This window comes from Dermacentor silvarum, chromosome 1 (assembly GCF_013339745.2).
Source record: "Dermacentor silvarum isolate Dsil-2018 chromosome 1, BIME_Dsil_1.4, whole genome shotgun sequence".
Lineage (NCBI taxonomy): Eukaryota > Metazoa > Arthropoda > Arachnida > Ixodida > Ixodidae > Dermacentor > Dermacentor silvarum.
The window spans coordinates 338,642,687-338,664,293 of NC_051154.1; the positions used below are offsets into that span (position 1 = coordinate 338,642,687).

At 45.6% G+C, this 21,607-nt stretch overlaps 1 protein-coding gene across 1 annotated transcript in view; it reads right to left on the bottom strand.

The window, feature by feature from the left end:
• LOC119443991 (motile sperm domain-containing protein 1-like) overlaps positions 1–21,607 on the bottom strand; it is a 40,744-nt gene that overhangs the window by 13,751 nt on the left and 5,386 nt on the right. Inside the window, exons 3-4 of the mRNA XM_049662328.1 lie at positions 3,332–3,407; positions 1,900–2,075 (exon numbers count right to left, since the gene is read on the bottom strand). Of these exons, the coding sequence (XP_049518285.1) occupies positions 1,900–2,075; positions 3,332–3,407 (252 nt within the window). The remainder of the gene's footprint in view (positions 1–1,899; positions 2,076–3,331; positions 3,408–21,607) is intronic.

Sequence of the window (21,607 nt, forward strand, 5' to 3'; positions counted from 1 at the left end):
ACTGCTCTTAGACAGACCAGTGGTTCACTGCTTCATCATGTAGGCACACTGCTCGTGAAGAAAGCAATGACTGGAGGCAGAAGAGTTGATTTGCACTGCTGGGCTGGCAAAATCTTCGACTTTTTTTTTTAGTGCGTGACAAGTCAAAAAGTTGCTGTCTACAGTGTAGATAGCACCATTCATGAACACTTTCAGCGTCATTCTTTCACTTTTCTGATATTATAAAACGAGCATAATGGTTTATTTTTGGTTGTGCAGAAGTGAAAAAATGACACAGGTAACGGCAAATGCTCTTCTGGTGTGGTCCTCACATTCCTATCTGACAAAAATGTTAAAAGGTACATGGCGGGACAGGAATGTGGAAACATACCAGTACATCAATGACATTGAAAGGGTTAAGCTTGCCACTATCCCACTCCATCTTGCCCTCTGAATGCTTCTCTCACAAATCGGCTCTCCAATATAAGCTCAAAATTCTGAATGGCCCAATCTGTAACCTTCTTTGCAGTCTAAGCAATGAGAGTGATGGCAAAGGCACCGGAGAAATAAACAAACAGGAAATGGAAAGTGGTGCTAGCTGCAAGTATATAGGAACTTTTTAACATATTATCATCGCTAGGGCACCCTGGAGAGTTATACGCCAACAGCGTCTATGCTGCAACTTGTACTGATGCAAAAATACATGCCGATATACTCAAATTGTCAATTTTCACTTCTGTATATTTACTCACTGGCACTCTGTGACCAATGTGGGCCCTTCATTTTTCATATATAACCCAAGTCTACTAATTTTTATGTCCTCATCAGATTTTACAAATTTATAAATATCAGGCTAAACTTGAATTCTCCAAAAATAGCCTCCTTTCTAAAACATAGTCATTAAGAGTAAGGTTACACAAATAAGGTGCCACAGGATATCAACCTCGAGTGAGCTACAGCCACCGATATAAAAATGCTTCAGACTCCTGTGCTTTTTCTGCCACTTTGGTAGCTTTGTCATCAAAAATTATTAGAAGCGCTCAAATATAATAGGCTATATTGTCACTGCTATCAAACAGTATCTTGGCATTACTAGGGACTGCATTGAAGAGTTCTTGTCCATGATATGTTCCAAACTGTGTGGGGAAATTGCACAAAGTTCATATCCCTTTGATTCGCCTGCAACCAGCGATCATCTCTAAAAAGACCTAGCTGGCGTAGGCACAATAGAAGTATGCGTGCAATTGTGGCCAAATGGTTAACGCATTGGGTTGCTGTGCTGGGGGACTGAAGTTTGATCCCACCATCATGCACGTAATTCAACGACTTTTTTTTTAAAGTGCGACAGGGCGGCAGCAGCAGCACCCAGGGTCACCCAAGTCTGAGAGGATTTGCAAAGAAATCTTCGCTTTAGTAGTGCAGGCTCTGTGCAGGAGGTACCAGCTCATTCAGCACAGGAATGGCACTGAACTGGTGAGAAACAGTGAATGTAGTGCCAGGCAAATTGAATGAAATAGTTTTTGTGAACCCGGTGCTTTCTTTTCTGTATTAGTCTCCCATGGATGATTAAAGCAACACACACTTCACTTGTATAGAGTTTCAGGTGGAAGCTAGTGCTGCCTCCACTTCATTATAACTTTTAAGGTGCTCTGAAGATTCTCCAAAATAAATGGTGCATGGCTGATTGTGAGTAAATGAGTGTTTGGTACCTCAGGATAATGCATGTCTGCTGTGACTGGATATGTTCAGATTATGTGGTTTTCCGAATTACGTGCAAATCAACGGGCTTTTATTTCAGCAGTAGGACAAAGTAGGTAACTTGAGGGTCAGTTATGAGAAAATCATGTCTGTCAGTGTCTTAAAAATAATTGAACAATTGGATACAGTGGTACAAACAACTCTTGAAAAAGCAGCACCCACCTGAAGAGACATCTTCCTCATCCTCCGTTTCTTCGTCGGAGCTACCGCGTGTGGACCACAGGGTGGCAGGCACATCCCTATAGCCCTGAAGGAGGCTCCCTTGCTTGCGCATGATTACACGCAAGTTGTCTTTGATGCCCACATTGCCTTCAGACAAATCGCAGTGACTCACCACTCTGTTGGGAGAGGGGGAATCTACTGCACTGTCCAGTTTTGCCAACAATTCCACTTATGTACCAAGATGCAGGCATGACTGTTGCTGGCAAATCATGCTGCAACACCCTCAATAAACCAATAACTGAACCTGGCCTTAACTAGACCAGACGTGTTTTAACGAAGTGAATTCAACACAGAAAGTTCACTCTTTTGAAGAAAAGTTTTACTGATCTTCTGAAATGCTATTCGTTAACTATGTAAAAGGAGGCTTTGTAATTAGCAACTTCAACTGGAAAACCAAGACAGAGCAAGATAAGTGTACTGAAAACAATACAGCTTTATACTAGGAAGGTGCAAATGATACTCACTAGAAAAATCAGGTTAAAAAACAATGTCGAGCTCACTGGTGGTACTGAATAAAACAAATGTACGACTTACAATCTGCATAGTTTCACTGGCATTGAGTCACTGATATAACAAACATATAGATAGTTAATGACTCTGTTACAAACATAGGAGTCACCTTTCCTTTTACAGGATGAGCAACACTTCCCTATGCATATATATTTTTCTCCTCACTTACCCCTTGGTTTGACTCCCTTGTCAATTGGCATTCTCTAAATGACATGCTGTGGCCTGTTCTTTCTGGCAAGACGGGGTGGTAAACTCAAAAGAGGTGGTCAGGTTGTTCAGAGCCATATGGCGAGTAGTTTTTGGTTCCACAGCCTTTCCACCGCCCACACATGTGAAAAGCCTCGATTCAGTTATAGGACAACTCCAGATATTTTTTTCAGGGCGACATAGCTTAATGAAGTTTGTGCTGTCCGGGACTCATTGATCAAGTGTGCTAAACAAAGCAACTGCCATAGCCACGACTGGCACTGGCTAACACTCCCAATACCCAGGAAAGGGAACCTGAGAATTGGCGCAGTGGTAGCAAACACGTAATGCTTCCAGAAGATGCAAGTGCAACTATGATCTGCAGAAAGCTGTTTTTTTCATCCACTTTCATGTCCCTTTTCTTTATTATTTATAAATTTCAACTAAAAATAAGCCAGTTTCCTCTATGCTTTCTCGGGATTTATTGTCTATTTGTTTTATGTGGTTATAACTAACAAAGATCAAGCCCCTTGGTTTCCGCCAATCTTTCTTTTAGTGAGAGGAGTATGCAGTTGGTCCACATGCACCAACTGTACAGTTCCTTGTACAGGACTTGATAACAACTTACCATGCACAGAAAAAGCACATACTGTATGAAATGTGTGTCCACACTTACATCTCAGTGTAGCAGTGTGGCGTGATTATCCCTGCACGCCCTGTGACACTAAACCGTCTTGGTGCATTTGACATCACTGCAAACAAAGATAAGGTCTCAGCTCAGTACAGCCCTAGCGACAAGAGAAACCTCAAGAACATTCTACTTGCTGTGATGCTACAGGCTGCAATGTGTCAAATGTAATATTTTGTTTACCTGCATCACTTGTTTTCATTCTATACTGTGCTACAGTGCAGACCTGATATCTCCAGTGCATAACCACACCCGCACTGCAAATCTGGGACTTCAGCACACAAGTTCACAACAATGATCTCAATAAGGTGTTTAGAGGCAGTCTTAAAGTATACATGTGATTCTCTGAAAAAATTTATCAAAGCACTCGTAGCCATTGGACCTCACTAATTTCGACTAGTTTTGAACACTCAACTAGCCTCGAACCACGCGAAACTTGAGGTCAGATCACATGCATGCTTGCCCGCGAGCACTCACTCCTGGGTTAGACGCCTTGGAAGACTTCACTTCGTGTTGAACTTTTGATAGCGCTTCAAAATGCGCAAGTTGGATGTGGCTACTATCCGTTGGTCAAGCTGGTGCAGGACAAAGCCGGTCCACACCACGTAGCATGGCTAAACTGGAGAGCGTGAGCACGCACTCAAATCCTGTCAGGCACACAACAGATGCTGTGCATATGCACTACAGTTGCATGTAGCTGTGGTCTGCTCACCACTTTCCTCCCTTGCGTGCCCGAGATCAAGCCACATCAGCGGCTCACCCTCGCCCCACAGGCTTTCACTAGCACCCACAGCATATGGCACACAGCCACGATGTTATCGCGTTTGGACTTTATACGGAACATCACGGCAATGACGACAGCGGGAATGCGCTTGGAGTCCATATAATTGCTAGCACGATAAAAAGAACCTGTGAATTCAATAGTCTTCTCATGCTGTGTAAAAAAGGATACGTGTGTACATACACCCATTAAAAACCCAATTTGTATTGGACATGCTGTCACATAGCTATTGATAGTACAGCAGTATGTGTGCAAACGAATACTGAAAATTCAAAACCAGTAATCCCTTATTGGTCAGCAAAATAAAACCCACGGAGATAGACCCAGGCATGGTCATTTTAGACAGTCCCATAGAGGATAAACTCCCCTAACAATCAAGTTTTTAGCCACACTGATCAATTCATAAAACGGAACAAAGTGGTAAGTGAAGCAATCAATGACCGTATGCAGGGCTATGTCGTATTCAAAGTTGCTTGGGTATAAAGCCACTAAACAGAGAAAAAACTACCACACCAAAACACCATTATATACCTAAGAAAGGCCAATCATATGCTGGACAAGGATTTTCTTGAAGCTTTAATACAGGACTTTAATAAAATTTTGAGCCCAATCTTCACATTTCAAGCTTGCCTACAAATCATCTTACATGAAATGCCATTATGTGCCAAAAGCACGATCTGATTGCAAGGCATGCCGTAGTGGGGTCTCTGCAATAATTTTGACCAGCAACTTTCAAATGTCTATGTAAATCGAAGCACACTAGTGTTTTTGCATTTAACCCTCATCTAAATGCGGCTGCTGCAGCTGGGATCAAAAATGGGCTCGAGCTGAGCACTGGAACATTTAGCCACTAAGCTACTGTGGTGGGTATTAAATTATTTCAACATAATGCAAATAGAGAAAGGTTTTAAATCACTTTCTAGGCAAAAGATTGTGCCCAAGAATGCTGTGAGCTTAAAACAACCTTGTGTTCTAGTAGTTTGTGCTTCTAATTAGCCATGCTTCTGTATCCAACTCATCCACTTTTTAAAATTTACTTTATTTACAGGTATACTGCAGTCTTAAATAAGACCAAGCAGGTGGGAATTTTACAGACAATACAAGTTTTTCACAGCCCGAAAAAACAACAACAAAGGCACTCGTACAGAATAAGGATGCATAAACACATTATAACAACAAAGTAGAACATCATAACAACAAGGTAGAATAGACGCGACACCATACCTAAAGCGCAGACACAGCATGCCCAAATGTGGTGACACTATCAGATAAGATGACATTGGCAGGCAAGGCATTCCACTCCTGGTTCGTGCATGGAAAAAATAAATGTTTAAATATGTTTGTGCGAGATGAATAGGGAAGTAAGTTGCGAGAATGACGGCGACAAGATGCGCATGCTGCAAACGGCTGAATGTACTTTCGCGTGTCAGGGCGCAATGACCCCTCACACATGTTGTACAGGAATTTCAATCGTGCGATTTTTCTTCGATGCTCCAGTGTGGGAATGTTGTTCAAGACTTAGAGATTGACTCCAACCAAATAAGGAAATTTACTAGCCCGACGTTTCGGAACCAATTCGGCTCCTTCTTCAGGGGGTATTCTTCGGAGGTGGCGGTGTGCTGCTTTTAAAAGGTCCGTCGTAACAAAGGAGAGGAAGGGGGAGAGAGCGTAAGGTGCGGAGACACTTGGCAGGGCACCTGCTCTAGACAGACAAAATAGGTGGTGGGGGTGGGGTGGGGGGGGGGGGGGGGCTTCAGCGTCGCTGGTCAGCTGGGTTGACCGATGCTGGGCGCCCTTTAGTCGCGGGAATGCATTGACAAAGGACAGGGGGGGGACAAGTTGTTTTGGTGTTGCTGACCTAGAGCGGGGGGTCCTTTCTTCCCTTCGTCGCGTCTGCCAGGCCATGAACATACAAAGAAGGAAGAATGCCCTTCACGTGGTTTATATTACCCGCCGTGTTCTGAATGTGCCAAGACTCGAGTAGTAGCCTTGGTACCTTTGACGTATGGGATGGATCCCATACGTCAAAGGTACCAGCGAAGCTCTCAGCCGAATATTGAAAAAAGAAGGCCTCAAAGTCGCGCATAAACTGATAAAACTTTGAATATCCTCATTCCTAAACCAAAAGACCGTCCACCAAAAGAAAAAGCTCAAGGCGTCGTCTATAAAATCAGCTGTGCCGACTGTCCGGCGTTGTACATCGGGGAAACCAAAAATCTAAAAGAAAGAATCAGACAACATGAAAACGACGTCACAACATTCAACCGAATACGCAGCGCCGTCGCCGAACATTCCGAAGACGCCGACCACAAGATTTCTTTCCAAGAAACCCAAATCCTTGAAACAGAGACAAACTGGCGAAAAAGGCTACTACTGGAGTCTTGGCACATTCCGAACACGGCGGGTAATCTAAACCGCGTGAAGGGCATTCTTCCTTCTTTGTATGTTCATGGCCTTGCAGACGCAATGAAGGGAAGAAAGGACCCCCCGCTCTAGGTCAGCAACACCAAAACAACTCGTCCCCTCCCCCCTGTCCCTCGTCAACGCATTCCCGTGACTAAAGGGCGCCCAGCATCGGTCAACCAGCCGACCAGCGACGCCAAAGCCCCCCCCCCCACCCCACCCCACCACCTATTTTGTCTCTCTAGAACAGGTGCCCTGCCAAGTGTCTCCGCACCTTACGCTCTCTCCCCCTTCCTCTCCTTTGTTACGACAGACCTTTTAAAAGCGGCACACTGCCACCTCCGAAGAATGCCCCCTGAAGAAGGAGCCGAATTGGTTCCGAAACGTCGGGCTAGTAAATTTCCTTATTTGGTTGGAGTCAATCTCTAAGTCTTAATCAATTTTCCCAACCAGACAGGTAATTTGTCGAAATGTTTAGCTTCGGAATGTTGTTCACACGCATAAGTGTGGATGGCAAATTAGTTGACCTAAATTTATTGAAAATAAAATGAATAGCACGCCTTTGCACCATTTCCAATTTATGTTTATTGTAAATAGGACCCCAAGCAATGCTTCCATATTCTAATTTTGGTAAAATGAAAGTATTGAAAGCCAGAAGTTTGAGCTCAGGAGGCACCGATTTCAACTTATGTTTTAAGAAACCAAGCTTATGGGTTGCAGATGTGCAAATGTCATCGACATGCCCAGACCAGGAAAGGGTAACTTATGGTAACTCCCAAATATTCGTAGTCGCTGACTTCTCTTATCAAAGAACTGTTTATAGCGTAGGTGAAGTGGACAGGATATTTTTTGTTTGTTACGCATAAGAGCACAGTTTTCTCTGAATTTAACTTCATCGACCAATCTGAACACCATTCGTTAATACCTGCAAGACTGTTACTTAATGTGGTTTGATCTTCCTGACACACCACCCTACGAAATATCATGCAGTCATCTGCGAATAACCTAATGGGAACACTGGGATCTACAGCCGAAGTAATGTCATTGATATACACTAAAAACAGAATGGGGCCGAGTACGCTGCCCTGGGGTACGCCTGAGGTAAAAGGTAAGAATGTAGAGCAGAAGCCATTGACATCCACGAATTGAGTTCTATTGGCCAAATAAGACCCTTTCAAGTTAACTATAAAATCTGGAAGACCACACGCAAGTTTCCTGATGAGTTTTCCGTGTGGTACACGGTCGAACGCCTTACTAAAATTAAGCAATAATAGATCAACCTGTCCTGAAGAATCCAAAGACAATGCCAATTCGTGAATAAAAGTTACAAGCTGTGTATTAGTAGATAGTCCCTGATGGAAACCATGCTGGAGTTTGGAAATCAAATTGTTAGTTGCAAGAAATTTGCTAATAAAGTGTGTGACGTGTGCTAATATTTTGCAGCAAGTGGAAGTTAGGGAAATGGGTCTGTAGTTTTCTGCGCACAGACGGTGGCCTTTCTTGTGAACAGCGATCAACTGCGCCACACGCCAATCATCGTGTAATATAGCAGAGGTCAAAGATAGACTAAAGATGGTTGTCAAGATACGAGAGACCAGTTCAGCGTATCAACGCAGGAAGGCATTAGGAATACACTCCGGACCCCCAGAAGATTTCTCTTTAATGTTTAATACCAAAGGCAAAAAGCCTTCGAACAATATTAAATCTGGTTCGTCGCATTACGAGGGAGAAGGCCGTTGTGGCTCAGCATCATATGGTGAAAAAATAGAATGAAAATATTCATTCATTTTTTTAGCTATATTCGCAGGATCAGTGATTCAAGTATCTTGGTTTATTACCAATGTGAACACTGGTGCCTTCATGTAATGCCAAAACCTGTCTGGGTTTGTTTTCATAAATGTGGGTAAAGTAACAGAGAAATACCTTTGTCTGGCAGATGATAGCGCGCTTGACAAGCTTGACTGAAGGGTCTGAATTAGCACTGCATTTCTTCCTCCTTTTCTTTTTAGTCAATCCAAGGGTTTAAGCGGTTATAACAGATGCATTGAGTAGGGACAAAGTTATCGATACACCTCTGAACAACTTCTTTGAATTTGTACCATAATGTGGCTGCGTCTACATTTGGTAGACAATTAACAAAGTTCCAAAGCTGGTTTAAAATTGACTGGTCATCCACTTTGAGGAAATATTTCACTGTCTTTAAAGCTGGCCTGGAATTTTCAACACAATGTGTAAGCTGGCATGTGAGTAATACTAGCTTGTGGTCTGACATACTGCCTTCTATTCTGATGTCATGGTCATTTAAGCTCCTACTAACAAAAGCCAAATCTACTACATTACAACCTTGACTGCATTCACGGGTCACGTTACACACAAGTTGTTCTAAGTCACATGCCAGCATTATGTCAAGCAGTGGGTTATCTAGTAAACCGATTATGTTTTTACAGGACCAGTTAATTGATGGCAAATTAAAGTCTCCGGCCATAATTATTTTGCTGTGTACATGCGATGACATGTGGTCATGTAGTTTAAATAAAAACTGCGAAGGGGCAGATGGAGGCCTACACACTACACACAGTATGAAGACATGACGCCAGCAGTTTACAGTCAAGAAAAAGTTTTCGTGGTCTTCTATTTGCGTCTGGATTATAACGGAGAGCATGTGTTTTACAATATAACTGCAACACCGCCTCCCCGGCACGATCGATCCCATCTAAATATCCTATGGGATGACGTCACTAGCATGCAATCACTTACACTATTATGTAACCATGTTTCGGTTATAATTGTAATGTGAGGATCGTACTTGAGGAGAAGATGCTCAAGCTTATCAGTTTTATTCATTATGCTTTGCGCATAAATTGAGCACGCGTAGCTGTTTAAATCCACCATGTGCATTCAGTCATGTGGTACGTTTTCAGAGATATGAACGTGAATATTTACAACATCGTCTCAAGCAAAAATAACATTGTCAACTTTTAGTTTATCGTATATCAAAGAAACACGTTTGCTGTTCGCTTTTTTGGTTTGAGCAGACTGCCACAGAAGTTTACGCTTGCGCAGTGTCGATTTGCTGAAATCATTTTGGTTAAACACATGGGTGCCCTTAAGCTTTCTCACATTCTTAAGAAAATTTCCTTGTTCCAAGAAGTCTTGAAAATATAAAATGACAGGTCGGGAATGGAATCCCCTTCCAATCCGGTGAATTCGAGCAACCGAGCGGCATGATATGTTCAGTTTCTTGTCAAAAATTTCATCAGTTACCTTTTTTCTTAGGATGGTTTCTGTTTCCCCACTTTCCTTTTCAATTCCATGAATAACCAAGTTGCACCTTCAGCTACGATTTTCAAGATCTGTCATTTTTCCGGCTTGCTGTTGAGCTACCATTCTCCAATAAAATTATTTTTTTCATGAGCACCTCAATTTACGAATATTTCTTGCATACTTCTTTGAGCAATTGGTTCACTTCCCGCCTCTGGCCTGTAAAGTATTCACAGTAAGGTCTGTTGCTGCCACTTTCTCGTGAATATCACTAAGTTCCTTTAATATTTGCGATTGGCCCTTCTGCAGATTTTCAAACATCTCCTCAACTGTCGGCCCAGGATTTTGCTCAACGTCCCCGCAAATCAGCAATTTACAGGCACAGAAACAAGTATAAGCAGCAAAAAGGCACACTTGTGGGCACGGCAGAATCAGCAACATAGGGTCGCCACTCTTGTACGTTGAAATATAACCAACCTGTGCAAACAATGAGAATTTGTTGGTCAGCAGCATGATTCCTGCGATTCCGCCGCGCCCACTGCAGAAGAAGTGTTGCGGAGCGTCTTTAAGGACCAGCCTTGTGATGTCACCATAGATCGGTGGGTCACACGGTCCTCATCGAGCATGTGTAGCTGTGGTACCGAGGGCAACCAGGGGATGGGTTGACAGCAAGCGTCGCATTCGCTGTCACCCTCGTTTGCTGCTGGACAAGTTCCTCCATCGATGGTCACTGAGGCGGTCAAAAGCAGGGAAGCCTGTGTAAACAATGAGAATTTGTTGGTCAGTGGCATGATCCCTGCAATTCAACCGCGCCCACTGCAGAAGTGTTGCGGAGCGTCTTTAAGGACCAGTCTTGTGATGTCACCGTAGATCGGTGGGTCACACGGTCCTCATCAAGAATGTGTAGCTGTGGTACCGAGGGAAACCAGGGGATGGGTCGACAGCAAGTGCCGTGTGCGCCGTCACCCTTGTAAGTTCCTCCATCAATGGTCACTGCGGCGATCAAAAGCAGGGAAGCCTGTGCAAACAACAAGAATTCGTTGATCAGCGGCATGATCCCTGCGATTCCGCCACACCCACTCAGTTTTTTTGCTTTTAATTTAAAACAACCTGTTGAGACCCTTTTTGGTGTATAATTGCCATTATTTCAAAGAATACATTAAAAGAAAGGTAAAGAAAACAACAACAAAAAGGCACGAATGCTATTTAAGAAAAGCTGTTTTTTTAGTTTTTTTTCCTGAGCCATTTTCCTCTATTTTCTTAAAAACATAAAAGCTGGCTAGTAGCACTGAAAAATCACAGTAGGCTGTTAAGGCACATTTTTAGGGGAAAAAGAAACAGTGACGAACCCTTTCAGTAGCCGAAGTATGAGTCTTTTTAGTCAGGAACTGCGTAATATTGAAGAAGCTTTCTCTATTTTTATAATAGTTTTCTTGAATACACAATAATTTCAGTCTTATTGTTGCAGCACTTTCTGAACATTTCAGCGTGACATCAAAAGTTTAGAGATTTGAGCAACACTCAGTTGATGCTAAAAACTATGAGCAAGACAGAAATATATATTCAACATCTCTGTCCTGCATCGCCCTTTAAGAAAAGACAGTGCCTGTAGCAAAGGGCTATTGTAAACTCTCCATTTCCTATGCACTGTTCTTGATGTTTATTTCCTACAAGTAGCACCCATCAGCTGAATTTATCTGACAACAGACTCATTACCTGACAATGAGATTAAAAGGGAAATGCAGAAATGACCCAAACCGTAATAGAAAATATTAAAAGTTAAACTAAATTCATTGACTATTTCTGGAATACCAAAAAAGTCAGTCTTTTCAAGACTGGGAGCTAGGTATGCCATAAGAAAAAAATGTTGAATGTTAAAACGAAAGAAGCATATTGAACTGGGTCTGTTGTGCATTACTGGTATTTGAAGAAAACTGCAAGAAATGGGACAAAGTTGAGAGGGCCACATTTATGCTCTCTCTTGTGCTGTGTCATCCTCCTCAGGTCTATTCAATTGCTTACAAATAAAGGAAGACCAAATATGCTTTCTAAAGCGACCAAAGACACGGCCTGGCAAGCTTTGAGAAACACTTATGTGAGAATACCTCAAAATCCATTCTGCCACCACAATTGGGGCAGGAAATGCAAAAAGGGGAAATTTTGCCCTCACCTTCTTCGCCTAACAAGCACCTCGGTGCCAAATCAAGCCTTGAAAGAACAGCAGATCGATAAAAGCTGCATTTACATGAATGTGACAGTATTACATCATACTAACTTACCGGATTACATTTTACCAAGAAGTCAATGTGCGTGTTGTCCATTTGCACCAAGTGTCACACACAAAAATTAGGTACTCACTTCCAGAAAATCTCCCTTCAGCCGTTACCCACCCAGTACAAATGGAGGCATGCTGTCAAATGTGCTGATAGCATCTGCAGTGGGTGAGCACAAATTTCTTAGTGGTGTCTTTCCCTCTCAACATCCTGTTTTTTGTTAGTGAGGTCAGACATGGACATTTGTTTTGCTGCAGCAGTGACAGTACAGCACTCGTCTGCTACAATGAGTGCTGCCAAGCATTTAGGATTTGCAACTGCCACTGCTGTCATTTGTTTACACGTGTCACAAAAATTTCTATTTGGCACCTCACACTACTCTTGTTTGGTGCGTTGGATGCAATAAATTTCTAGGAACTTATCCTATTTACACGAGGTACAATACGCTTGAGAGACGGTCTGAAATGCCTATTATCTATTTACATAAATATGGCTGTAGTGTTGTTTTGTAGCATCACCTAAAAAACACATACAGCATTACAAATTTGTTTGAATCAATGGCAACTAAGAGAAAGAAGACAGCAGCACTTCTGACTGCTGCAACCAAGAGCTGTAATGTGCTCTTGTAGCAGAATGCTTGTTTTCATAAAGCTGCCTTAAGCTGCAAGTGCAGCCAGCAGAAACAAACCCAACAAATAAATGAAGCAGTGACTTCTTACCAAAGCCCTTGGTATTGAGTGTCAAGCGTAACAAAATATGGGGATCAGCACCTAGAAGAGGCACACAGATGTCACGCAGACATTTTTTTTCAAGTGATTAGGCCCATGCTCACATTTGGGCTGCAGGTGAAAGACAGCGGGTGATTAAGGAACATCATCAGCACGTCATCTATAAAAAGCTGTCTAGGTGCTTACTCGTGGCTTGATTGGCAGTGTGCTCAGAAGCAGCAGGACAATGGTTCGGACAGACTCAGCTGTTGCTCTGGAACCAGGCTGGTCTTGGCGCTTGATTTGAAAACATCCACAAACCAGCACCAAGCCTTCCCACATGTAAGACCTCTGTCCAAACAGACTCGCTGGCTTCTTAATGATTAGGCTTAAAACAACTTGCACCCCTACCACAGCACACCACCTGTCGTGTGCCTATTATCATGTGTATAATGACCTCTGAAAGCTTTCGTGCCACTGAAGCAGTTCTCATTAAAGTACCACAGAGTGCATAATTCTGCATTTGCGCATAAAATCATAGCTGGAGCATGTGTTACCTCAAATGCATTACAACCGCAGGTCCTGTCAGCGGTCAGTTCGAAGTGCTCAAGACATGCGCCGATACACTTGTGAACAGAAGTACGTGGTGTGTTCATGAAGAACCGAACTTTTAAAATTGCGCGCTAACTGGCAGAGGGAGCGTGCTGTGGCTACTGAGCGCACGTAGTGGCAGGTTTAGACAACAAACTGCCATTTGCCCCGTTTCGCCCTGACCGTTAGTTGGCGAGCTAGAGCCGCTGAAGTGAGCACGTCGTGCACAAGCTGTTCGTCAGATGAGTGGCAAAGCGACAATGAAAGACCTTGAAGAACAAAGTGTGTCAGTGAAATTTTGCTACAAACTTGGCAAGGATTTCACAGAGACATTTAAACTGCTTAGCTAAGCATACGGGGAGGATTTTATGAGTCGCACGCAGTGCTATGAATGGTTTAGAGGTTTTGATCATGGCAGAGTGTCGGTCGGTGATGATCCCAAGACTGGACAACTTTTCCCATCAACAGATGATGAACATTTTGAGAGAGTTCGTGCTGTGATTAGTGAAAATCGTCATTTAACTGCTTGACAAGTTGCTGACGAAGTGGGCATCAGCGTAGGATTATGCCATCAAATTCTGAGTGACAAACTTGAGATGCGCTGTGTCAGTGAAACATTCGTGCTGCGTTTGTTGACTGATAATAAGAAACAGACCCATGTTGAAATCAGCCAGGAACTGCTTGCCACTGCCAATGACAATAAAAACTTCCTTAAGAACATCGTAACAGGTGATGAGACGTGGGTTTATGGCTATGATATTGAAAGGAATGTGCAGTTGTCACAGTAGGCAGGCAAAGCGTCTCCTTTGCACGCAACACAAAAAGCACGCGTGAGTTGGTCAAAGATCAAGGTGATGTTGTGCTCTTTGACCACAAAGGCATTGTCCATCAGGAATTTGTACCACGTGGTCAGACGGCAAACAAAGAAGTCTACCAGGGAATTCTAGCGTGTTTGAGGGATGCTGTGCACAGTAAGAGGCTTCAATTGTGGGAAAATCAGACTTCGATGTTGCATCATGACAATGCGCCAGCTCGCACGTCGCTCCTTGTGCGCAGCTATCTAGCAAACCATCTCACTCCCGTTGTGCCCCATCCACTGTATTCTCCCTAGCAGATTTTTCCCTGTTTCCCCAACTTCGTTGAAAGAACGTCATCCCCAAACCACAGAAGAGATTCTGGACAATGCGACAAGAGACCTGCATGCCATCCCAGAAAATGTGTTCCAGGAGGCTTTCCAAAAATGGAAGAAACAAGGGGAACAGTGCATTGCCAGTAGAGGGAACTACTTTAAGGGTGACAGTGCTTAAATTGTACAATAAGCAATAAATATGTTATCGCAAAAGTTTGGTTTCTTTTTGAACACACCTCGTATATGAATCACATGCTCACTGAAAAAGTTGAGTTTATTCATAATTCAGATGCACAAAGGGAAATTGATGAGCGCATTGGAAAGTTTGTAATGCCAAGTTTGGACTGCAATCTGCAATATCAAATTATTCATTGGCGGAGAAAAGAAAAATCAGCTTCATCGCAGAATCCCCGGTCCATATATTTTTGCTTATGAGAGTACACTTTTGCTATTATCCATGGAACCAACTGCTCTTGTATTTTTGCTTTTCTTGGTACGCAGGTCATGTTACAGCTCATGATAGTACACAATGTACAGGACCAGGTACTCTTAGAAAAAGAAAAGAAAAACACCCCCTCATTTATATTGTTACGCAAAAGCTACGGCAAGGACGGAGGAAGAGGAGAACGAAGTGCGCTTGTCTTGGTAGCGGCTCGGTGTCGGCGCGGCCCCTTATCATCAATTCATCTGTAAAATAAAGGCACCCCATCGTAACAGTTTTGGTGGACGGTGCTGGGTACAACAACGGCGTCCCCGAACAACGACGACCAACCGCCCGCAGAAGTGCAATCCGTGGAGCTTCGCCGAAGTCGCCGAATTGCCGGTCTGCCACCAGAGATGGCTTCCGACGGCGACAACCCGCCGCCGTCTTCCAGCTCCCAATGGCAGCCCTACATCGAACCACGAACCTTCGCCGGAAAAGCCGGGGAAGACGTGGACGGATGGCTCAGCTTTTACCAGCGCGCAAGTCGGTTCAATGGCTGGAATGCCACCGCCCAGCTTAACAACGTTGCCTTCTTCCTCAAGGGAACCGCGTCAGTGTGGTTTGAAAACCACGAAGAAAGCATGACGACGTGGGAACGGTTCGTAGATGAAATCAAGAAGTGCTTCGGAGATCCGGCAGCTAAAAAGAAGCGTGCGGAACAAACCCTAATGCAGCGAGCCCAAGTTCCCGGCGAAACATGCACGACGTACATCGAGGAAGTCCTGAAATTGTGCAAGGCCCTGGACCCTCAGATGACAGAAGAGGACAAAGTTGGTCATCTTCTAAAAGGGATCGCTGAGGACGTGTACCAGTTCCTCATCGGCAAAGACAGTCTGGACTCCGTAAGCGACGTCATTCGACACTGCCGCACGTTTGAAGCCTTGAAAGCTCGGCGTATCACACCGAAGTTCGGCCGCCTGGCCAATGTAACTAACGTCGCCAGTGTTGACCTGGTCCCAACTCCATCCGACCTTGCGTCAGTTATTCGGCAAGTGGTGCGCGAAGAGCTTGACCGACGTGAGGCGGCTTCCCTCTCTACTCCGCGGGTTCGAGAGCCCCTTTCTCACTGCGACTTCGGTGAGACGTCCATCACTGCCGCCTCCATAGACGCCAACAACTTCGCTCCTCGTTCAAGAGCGCCAAACCCTACTCTGAACGCGTATCCCAGTTATAAGTTCCACGACGGTTACTCACCCAGAGCACCTGCAGTTTCTCACGAGTGGGATGACCGTGCCAGTTATCCTGCTAATGACAATTTTAGTGCGCCCCGTGAGCATCCCATCTGCTTCCAATGCGGTATTCGCGGTCACGTCGCCAGATTTTGTCCTCATCGCCCACGCATGTCACCACCGTCGTATGAGCGACCGCGCACGTTTTATCGGCGTAGCAACCGGCACGGCGGCGGCACACGCTGGCCTTCTGACTCCGATAGCAGGACAAACCACCAGGCGCATCACCGTAGTGACTCTCCAGCTTCTGTGCGGAGCTTGACGCCACCGCCTTCACGCCAGCGCAGGTCTCCATCTCCGCGACGACGTCTCACGTCACCGCCGCCGGGAAACTAGGCGGCGCGACCAATGGAGGTGAGGTCGCCAGTCATCATCAGCTACACGCCCCTATGCCTCCGCCAGTCACCATGCGTCATAACAAGATTCATGTTTTAGTGGACAATGTCGCTACGTTGGCCTTAGTGGACACGGGAGCGAGTGTCTCCGTTATCAGTTTGGCTTTCAAAACCCGACTAGGCCGTAAAGTGATGTTCCGCTGGAATAACGCTAATGCATTTCGTGCTGTGAGTGGAGAGTTGCTCCGACCAATTGGAGTGTGCACCGCGAACGTTTATTTCTCCGATAAGGTGTATCAAGCCGAATTTGCCGTACTTGCTCAATCCACTCACAACGTAATTCTTGGCCTCGATTTCCTACAACAGTGTGGTGCCACTGTTGACTGCGGTACTGGCGAGCTGTTCCTCTCTTCGCTTGCCGACCAACCTGCTACCTGTTCATGCACTCTCGCCGTCAATGAAGATGCAGTCTTACCGGCACGTTCCGTATCCAGAGTTCGGGTTGCTGCTTGCGGTGTCGACGCCGATACATTTGATGCAATTGTTGAGCCTGTGCCTTCGATGGTAGTGAAGAAAAGTGTGCTCGTACCTCGATGCGTCCTCTCTGTGGCCTGCGGAACGACTACATTGTGGGTGTCAAATTTAGCCTCCCAGTCTGTTGTGCTACCCAGCGGTATGCGACTCGCCTCTTTTGAAGTGGACACCAGACTCAGCATAGGCGCTTTAACTGATGACACGTCACATGAATCCCGAGAGCAAGGGGCTGGCCCCGGTGTCCCTGAAGACTCGTTGCCTTTTCTCAGAATGATCAACAAGTCACTGTCTTCAGAGAAGCGTCAAGCCCTGGTCAGCGTTCTTAGCAAACATGTGTCATTATTTGATTTCGCGCAGAACGCTAACAAAGTTCGCGTTCCAACTACGCGGGCGCGCCACAGGATTGACACGGGGTCCGCGCATCCCATAAGGCAGAAGCCTTACCGCGTGTCCGCGTCAGAGCGCAAGATCATCGCTGAACAGGTCGACGACATGCTAGCCAAGGGCGTCATCCAAGATTCCTCTAGCCCTTGGGCTGCGCCGGTCATCCTCGTGAAAAATAAAGATGGGTCCTGGAGGTTTTGTGTCGACTACCGGCGTCTCAATTCTGTGACGAAAAAGGACGTGTATCCACTTCCCCGGATCGATGACGTTATTGACTGCCTTCATTCTGCATCCTACTTTTCATCTGTGGACCTCCGATCAGGCTATTGGCAGATACCCATGCATTCAGCTGACAAAGAGAAAACCGCTTTTGTGACCCCAGACGGCTTGTTTGAGTTCAACGTCATGCCTTTCGGTTTGTGCAACGCGCCTGCAACTTTCGAAAGGTTTATGGACACGGTACTGCGCGGCCTGAAATGGGAGATTTGTTTGTGTTATCTTGACGACGTCGTCATTTTTGGCCGCACCTTTGCAGAACACAACCATCGACTGGACGTTGTTCTGACGTGCCTTGAACAAGCTGCCCTTACACTCAATTCAAAAAAATGTCACTTTGGCCAACGAGAGGCGCTAGTACTAGGACATCTGGTGGACAAGCACGGGGTACGACCAGACCCACAGAAGGTCGCTGCAGTTAGCGGCTTTAAACAACCGCAGTCACAACGCGAGCTGAGGAGCTTCTTGGGTCTTTGCTCGTACTTCCGACGTTTTGTGCCCAACTTTGCCGATACTGCCTACCTCCTGACTTCATTGCTGCGCAAGGATAACCCTTTCACCTGGACAGCAGATTGCGATTCCTCGTTTCGTCAACTGAAGTTCCTGCTCTCTTCTGGACCCATACTTCGTCATTTTGACCCCTCTGCCACTACAGAATTGCACACCGACGCGAGTGGAATCGGCCTCGGCGCCGTCCTCGTGCAGCGCTTTGGTGACGCCGAGCATGCCATTGCCTACGCCAGCCGTTCGTTGAGCAGGGCCGAACAAAATTACACCGTCACTGAGCAAGAGTGTCTTGCCGTCGTCTTTGCAGTCCAGAAGTTCCGGCCATATCTCTACGGGCGTCGCTTCACAATCGTTACGGACCACCATTCACTATGTTGGTTGGTTGGTCTCCGCGACCCGTCTGGCCGCCTTGCTCGATGGGCGCTACGTTTACAGGAATTTGACTTTGCAGTCCGTTACAAGAGTGGCAGACATCATGCGGACGCTGATTGTCTTTCGAGGCTCCCTCTACCAACAAGTGAATGTGACGCCGACAATTTCGAGGAGTTTCTGGCCGCCATCGACGACATTCTTTTTCCTGATCTGGCCACCTTCCGGGAAGAGCAGCGTGACGACCGCAGCCTGGATGCCCTCTTCGCCTCAGCTGCTCAGCCAACAGGCAACAATGGCTTTGTCATCCAAAGTGGCCTGCTCTACAAGAAGAATTATGCGGCTGATGGTGCCCGCCTCCTCTTAGTGGTCCCTAAAAATTTAAGAACCCACGTGCTCCGTGCTATGCACGACGACTCGACCGCTGGGCACCTGGGTTTCACCAGAACATACCACCGGATTCAGGGCCGATTCTACTGGACCAGTATGCGACGGGATATAGAGAAGTATGTGGCCAGTTGTAACAAGTGCCAGCAATTCAAGCGCCCTAATACTGCTCCGGTCGGACTCCTTCACCCTGTAGCGCCACCATCATCTCCTTTCGAAATGGTTGGAGTGGATCTTCTCGGCCCATTCCCGCGCTCAAGAAACGACAACCATTGGATTATAGTCTGCGTCGACCATCTGATGCGCTATGCTGAAACCGCAGCGATGCCAACGGCCACGGCTCTTGATGTTTCGAGCTTCCTCCTATCCTCCGTTATACTCTGTCATGGACCCCCTCGTGTTATTGTGAGTGATCGCGGTCGCCAGTTCGTGGCCGACGTAGTCGAAGAGCTGTTGCGTCTCTGTGCTTGCCAGTTTCGCCACGCGACCCCGTATCACCCACAGACAAATGGTCTCGTCGAGCGCACTAACAGAACTTTGACCAACATGCTTTCGATGTACGTGGATTCCAGGCACAAAATTGGGATGACATCTTGCCTTTTATCACATACGCCTACAACACCGCAAAGCATGAAACTACAGGCTACAGCCCTTTCTATCTTCTTTATGTTAGACCACCCCGCAACTTCCTTGACACCATTCTACCTTTTACTCCTCATGGGGACTCTTCTATTGCCCAGACTCTCTGCCGCGCTGAGGAAGCACGCCGCATAGCTCAACTCCGTACGTTGGCATCCCAGGACCACTCCAAGATCCGCTACGATTCAAGACATAAGAATGTGTCATACGACAAAGGGGACATTGTATGGCTTTGGACACCACTTCGCAAGCGCGGACTGTGCCAGAAGTTTCTGGCTCGTTACACCGGGCCTTTCGTCATCACCGATCGCCTAAGTGATGTAACCTACTCGATTGCTCGGCTCGTGTCCAATGGCTACCGGTCTAAGAAGACGCAGCTTGTTCACGTCGCTCGCCTGAAACGCTGTCATCCACGTGACTCCGAGTGGACGTAACAGTTACTCGCCCAGCGGGCTTCGTCTGTGAAGGGAGGAGTGTTACGCAAAAGCTACGGCAAGGACGGAGGAAGAGGAGAACGAAGTGCGCTTGTCTTGGTAGCGGCTCGGTGTCGGCGCGGCCCCTTATCATCAATTCATCTGTAAAATAAAGGCACCCCATCGTAACAATATTAAAGGGGCCCGAACCACCCCTCGGGCTTGGTAAAATAACATTGTCCGCGAGTAGCATACACTGCTGTAAACATCTCAGCCAAGTTTTGCTGTTGTACACCGCGCGGTGCATAGAGCTCGCAAGCGGAGCGCGAAGCCACTTTTCTATCAAACGCTCTCATTTCAATAGAAGCCATGATCCTCACTGTTTTCTGGGTGCTTTATTTCGTAATAAAGCACATTCCCATACGCGGATGCTATTGGTCACTGCGGACAACTGTGTTTGGCATACGTTTAGTGCCTCGTAGGCACCAAAATCGGAAGTCATGGCATCTACGTTAACATCCAAAATGAAATTTGAACTGCATGCCACAGTGACATTTCGAAGGCGGGCCGTTGTGGCCCCACCACATTCCGTCGTAGCCTTTGCAGTGCAAGGCATTGAAGAAGGAACGGGGCACAGTGGAAGCCGTGTTTGATTGCCAATAACTCTGCGTCTGCTGAACGTATTGAAGTACTTTTTGCGGCAAAGTATTTCTATAATAGCCTATTTTCACTTCAAATGCCTTTCTCCACTTCGATACAAAGTGGTTCAGGGCCCCTTGAAATACAATTTTTCTTAAATGTTCCTTGACTCTTGGGAAATATAGTGGATGATATGACACACAGTGCCGATATCATAGGTAAAAGACTAAGATGTACACCACTCCATATTTAACCTACCATGAGCATTTGGACACCAATGAGCTGCTATTCATAAGGATGAACATCAAGCTGGAAAAACGTGATATTGTCCCCTTCTTTACTCAGTCCATGTGTATTTGCGCTGTTGCAATCAGGAGGATAAACGTGTACGACGATCCTGCACCATGTCGACACTGTTCCCACTCATAGCCTTCCCTGTAATGTGCACTACTTGCCGCAAGTCTGCCACAGCTATGAAAATAAAATTAAACAAGGGGGAATGACCATATGCAGATGTAATGCTAGAGATTCAAACAGTGTACACTATAGAAGTGCACACCAGTACCACCACATCACACAATCTGCTCAGTAAGTAAATACAATGCTTCATTTGCACATACCTTTTGGTCTTTCAACCTTTTGTATTTTATGTTTAGGTGAGAGAAGGATAAGGGGAGCTGAGGGGCCAAATGTTTAGTAACAACCATAGGAAGCCAATAAACAATGAAGCTAAGAAAAGTTTAGGTTACCTTAGTACTAAACTAGCCGTTCTTATTCAGCTCTGTATGCACTACTATTGCTACTATGACTACTGTATTATTCAACTCTGTAACACTGTTCTGTACTCTACAATTTTGTTTGGGTACTGCATGAATCATTCGGAGGTAATGTGTTCGTTTCCCAATGGCAGCAAAGTTGGCGTT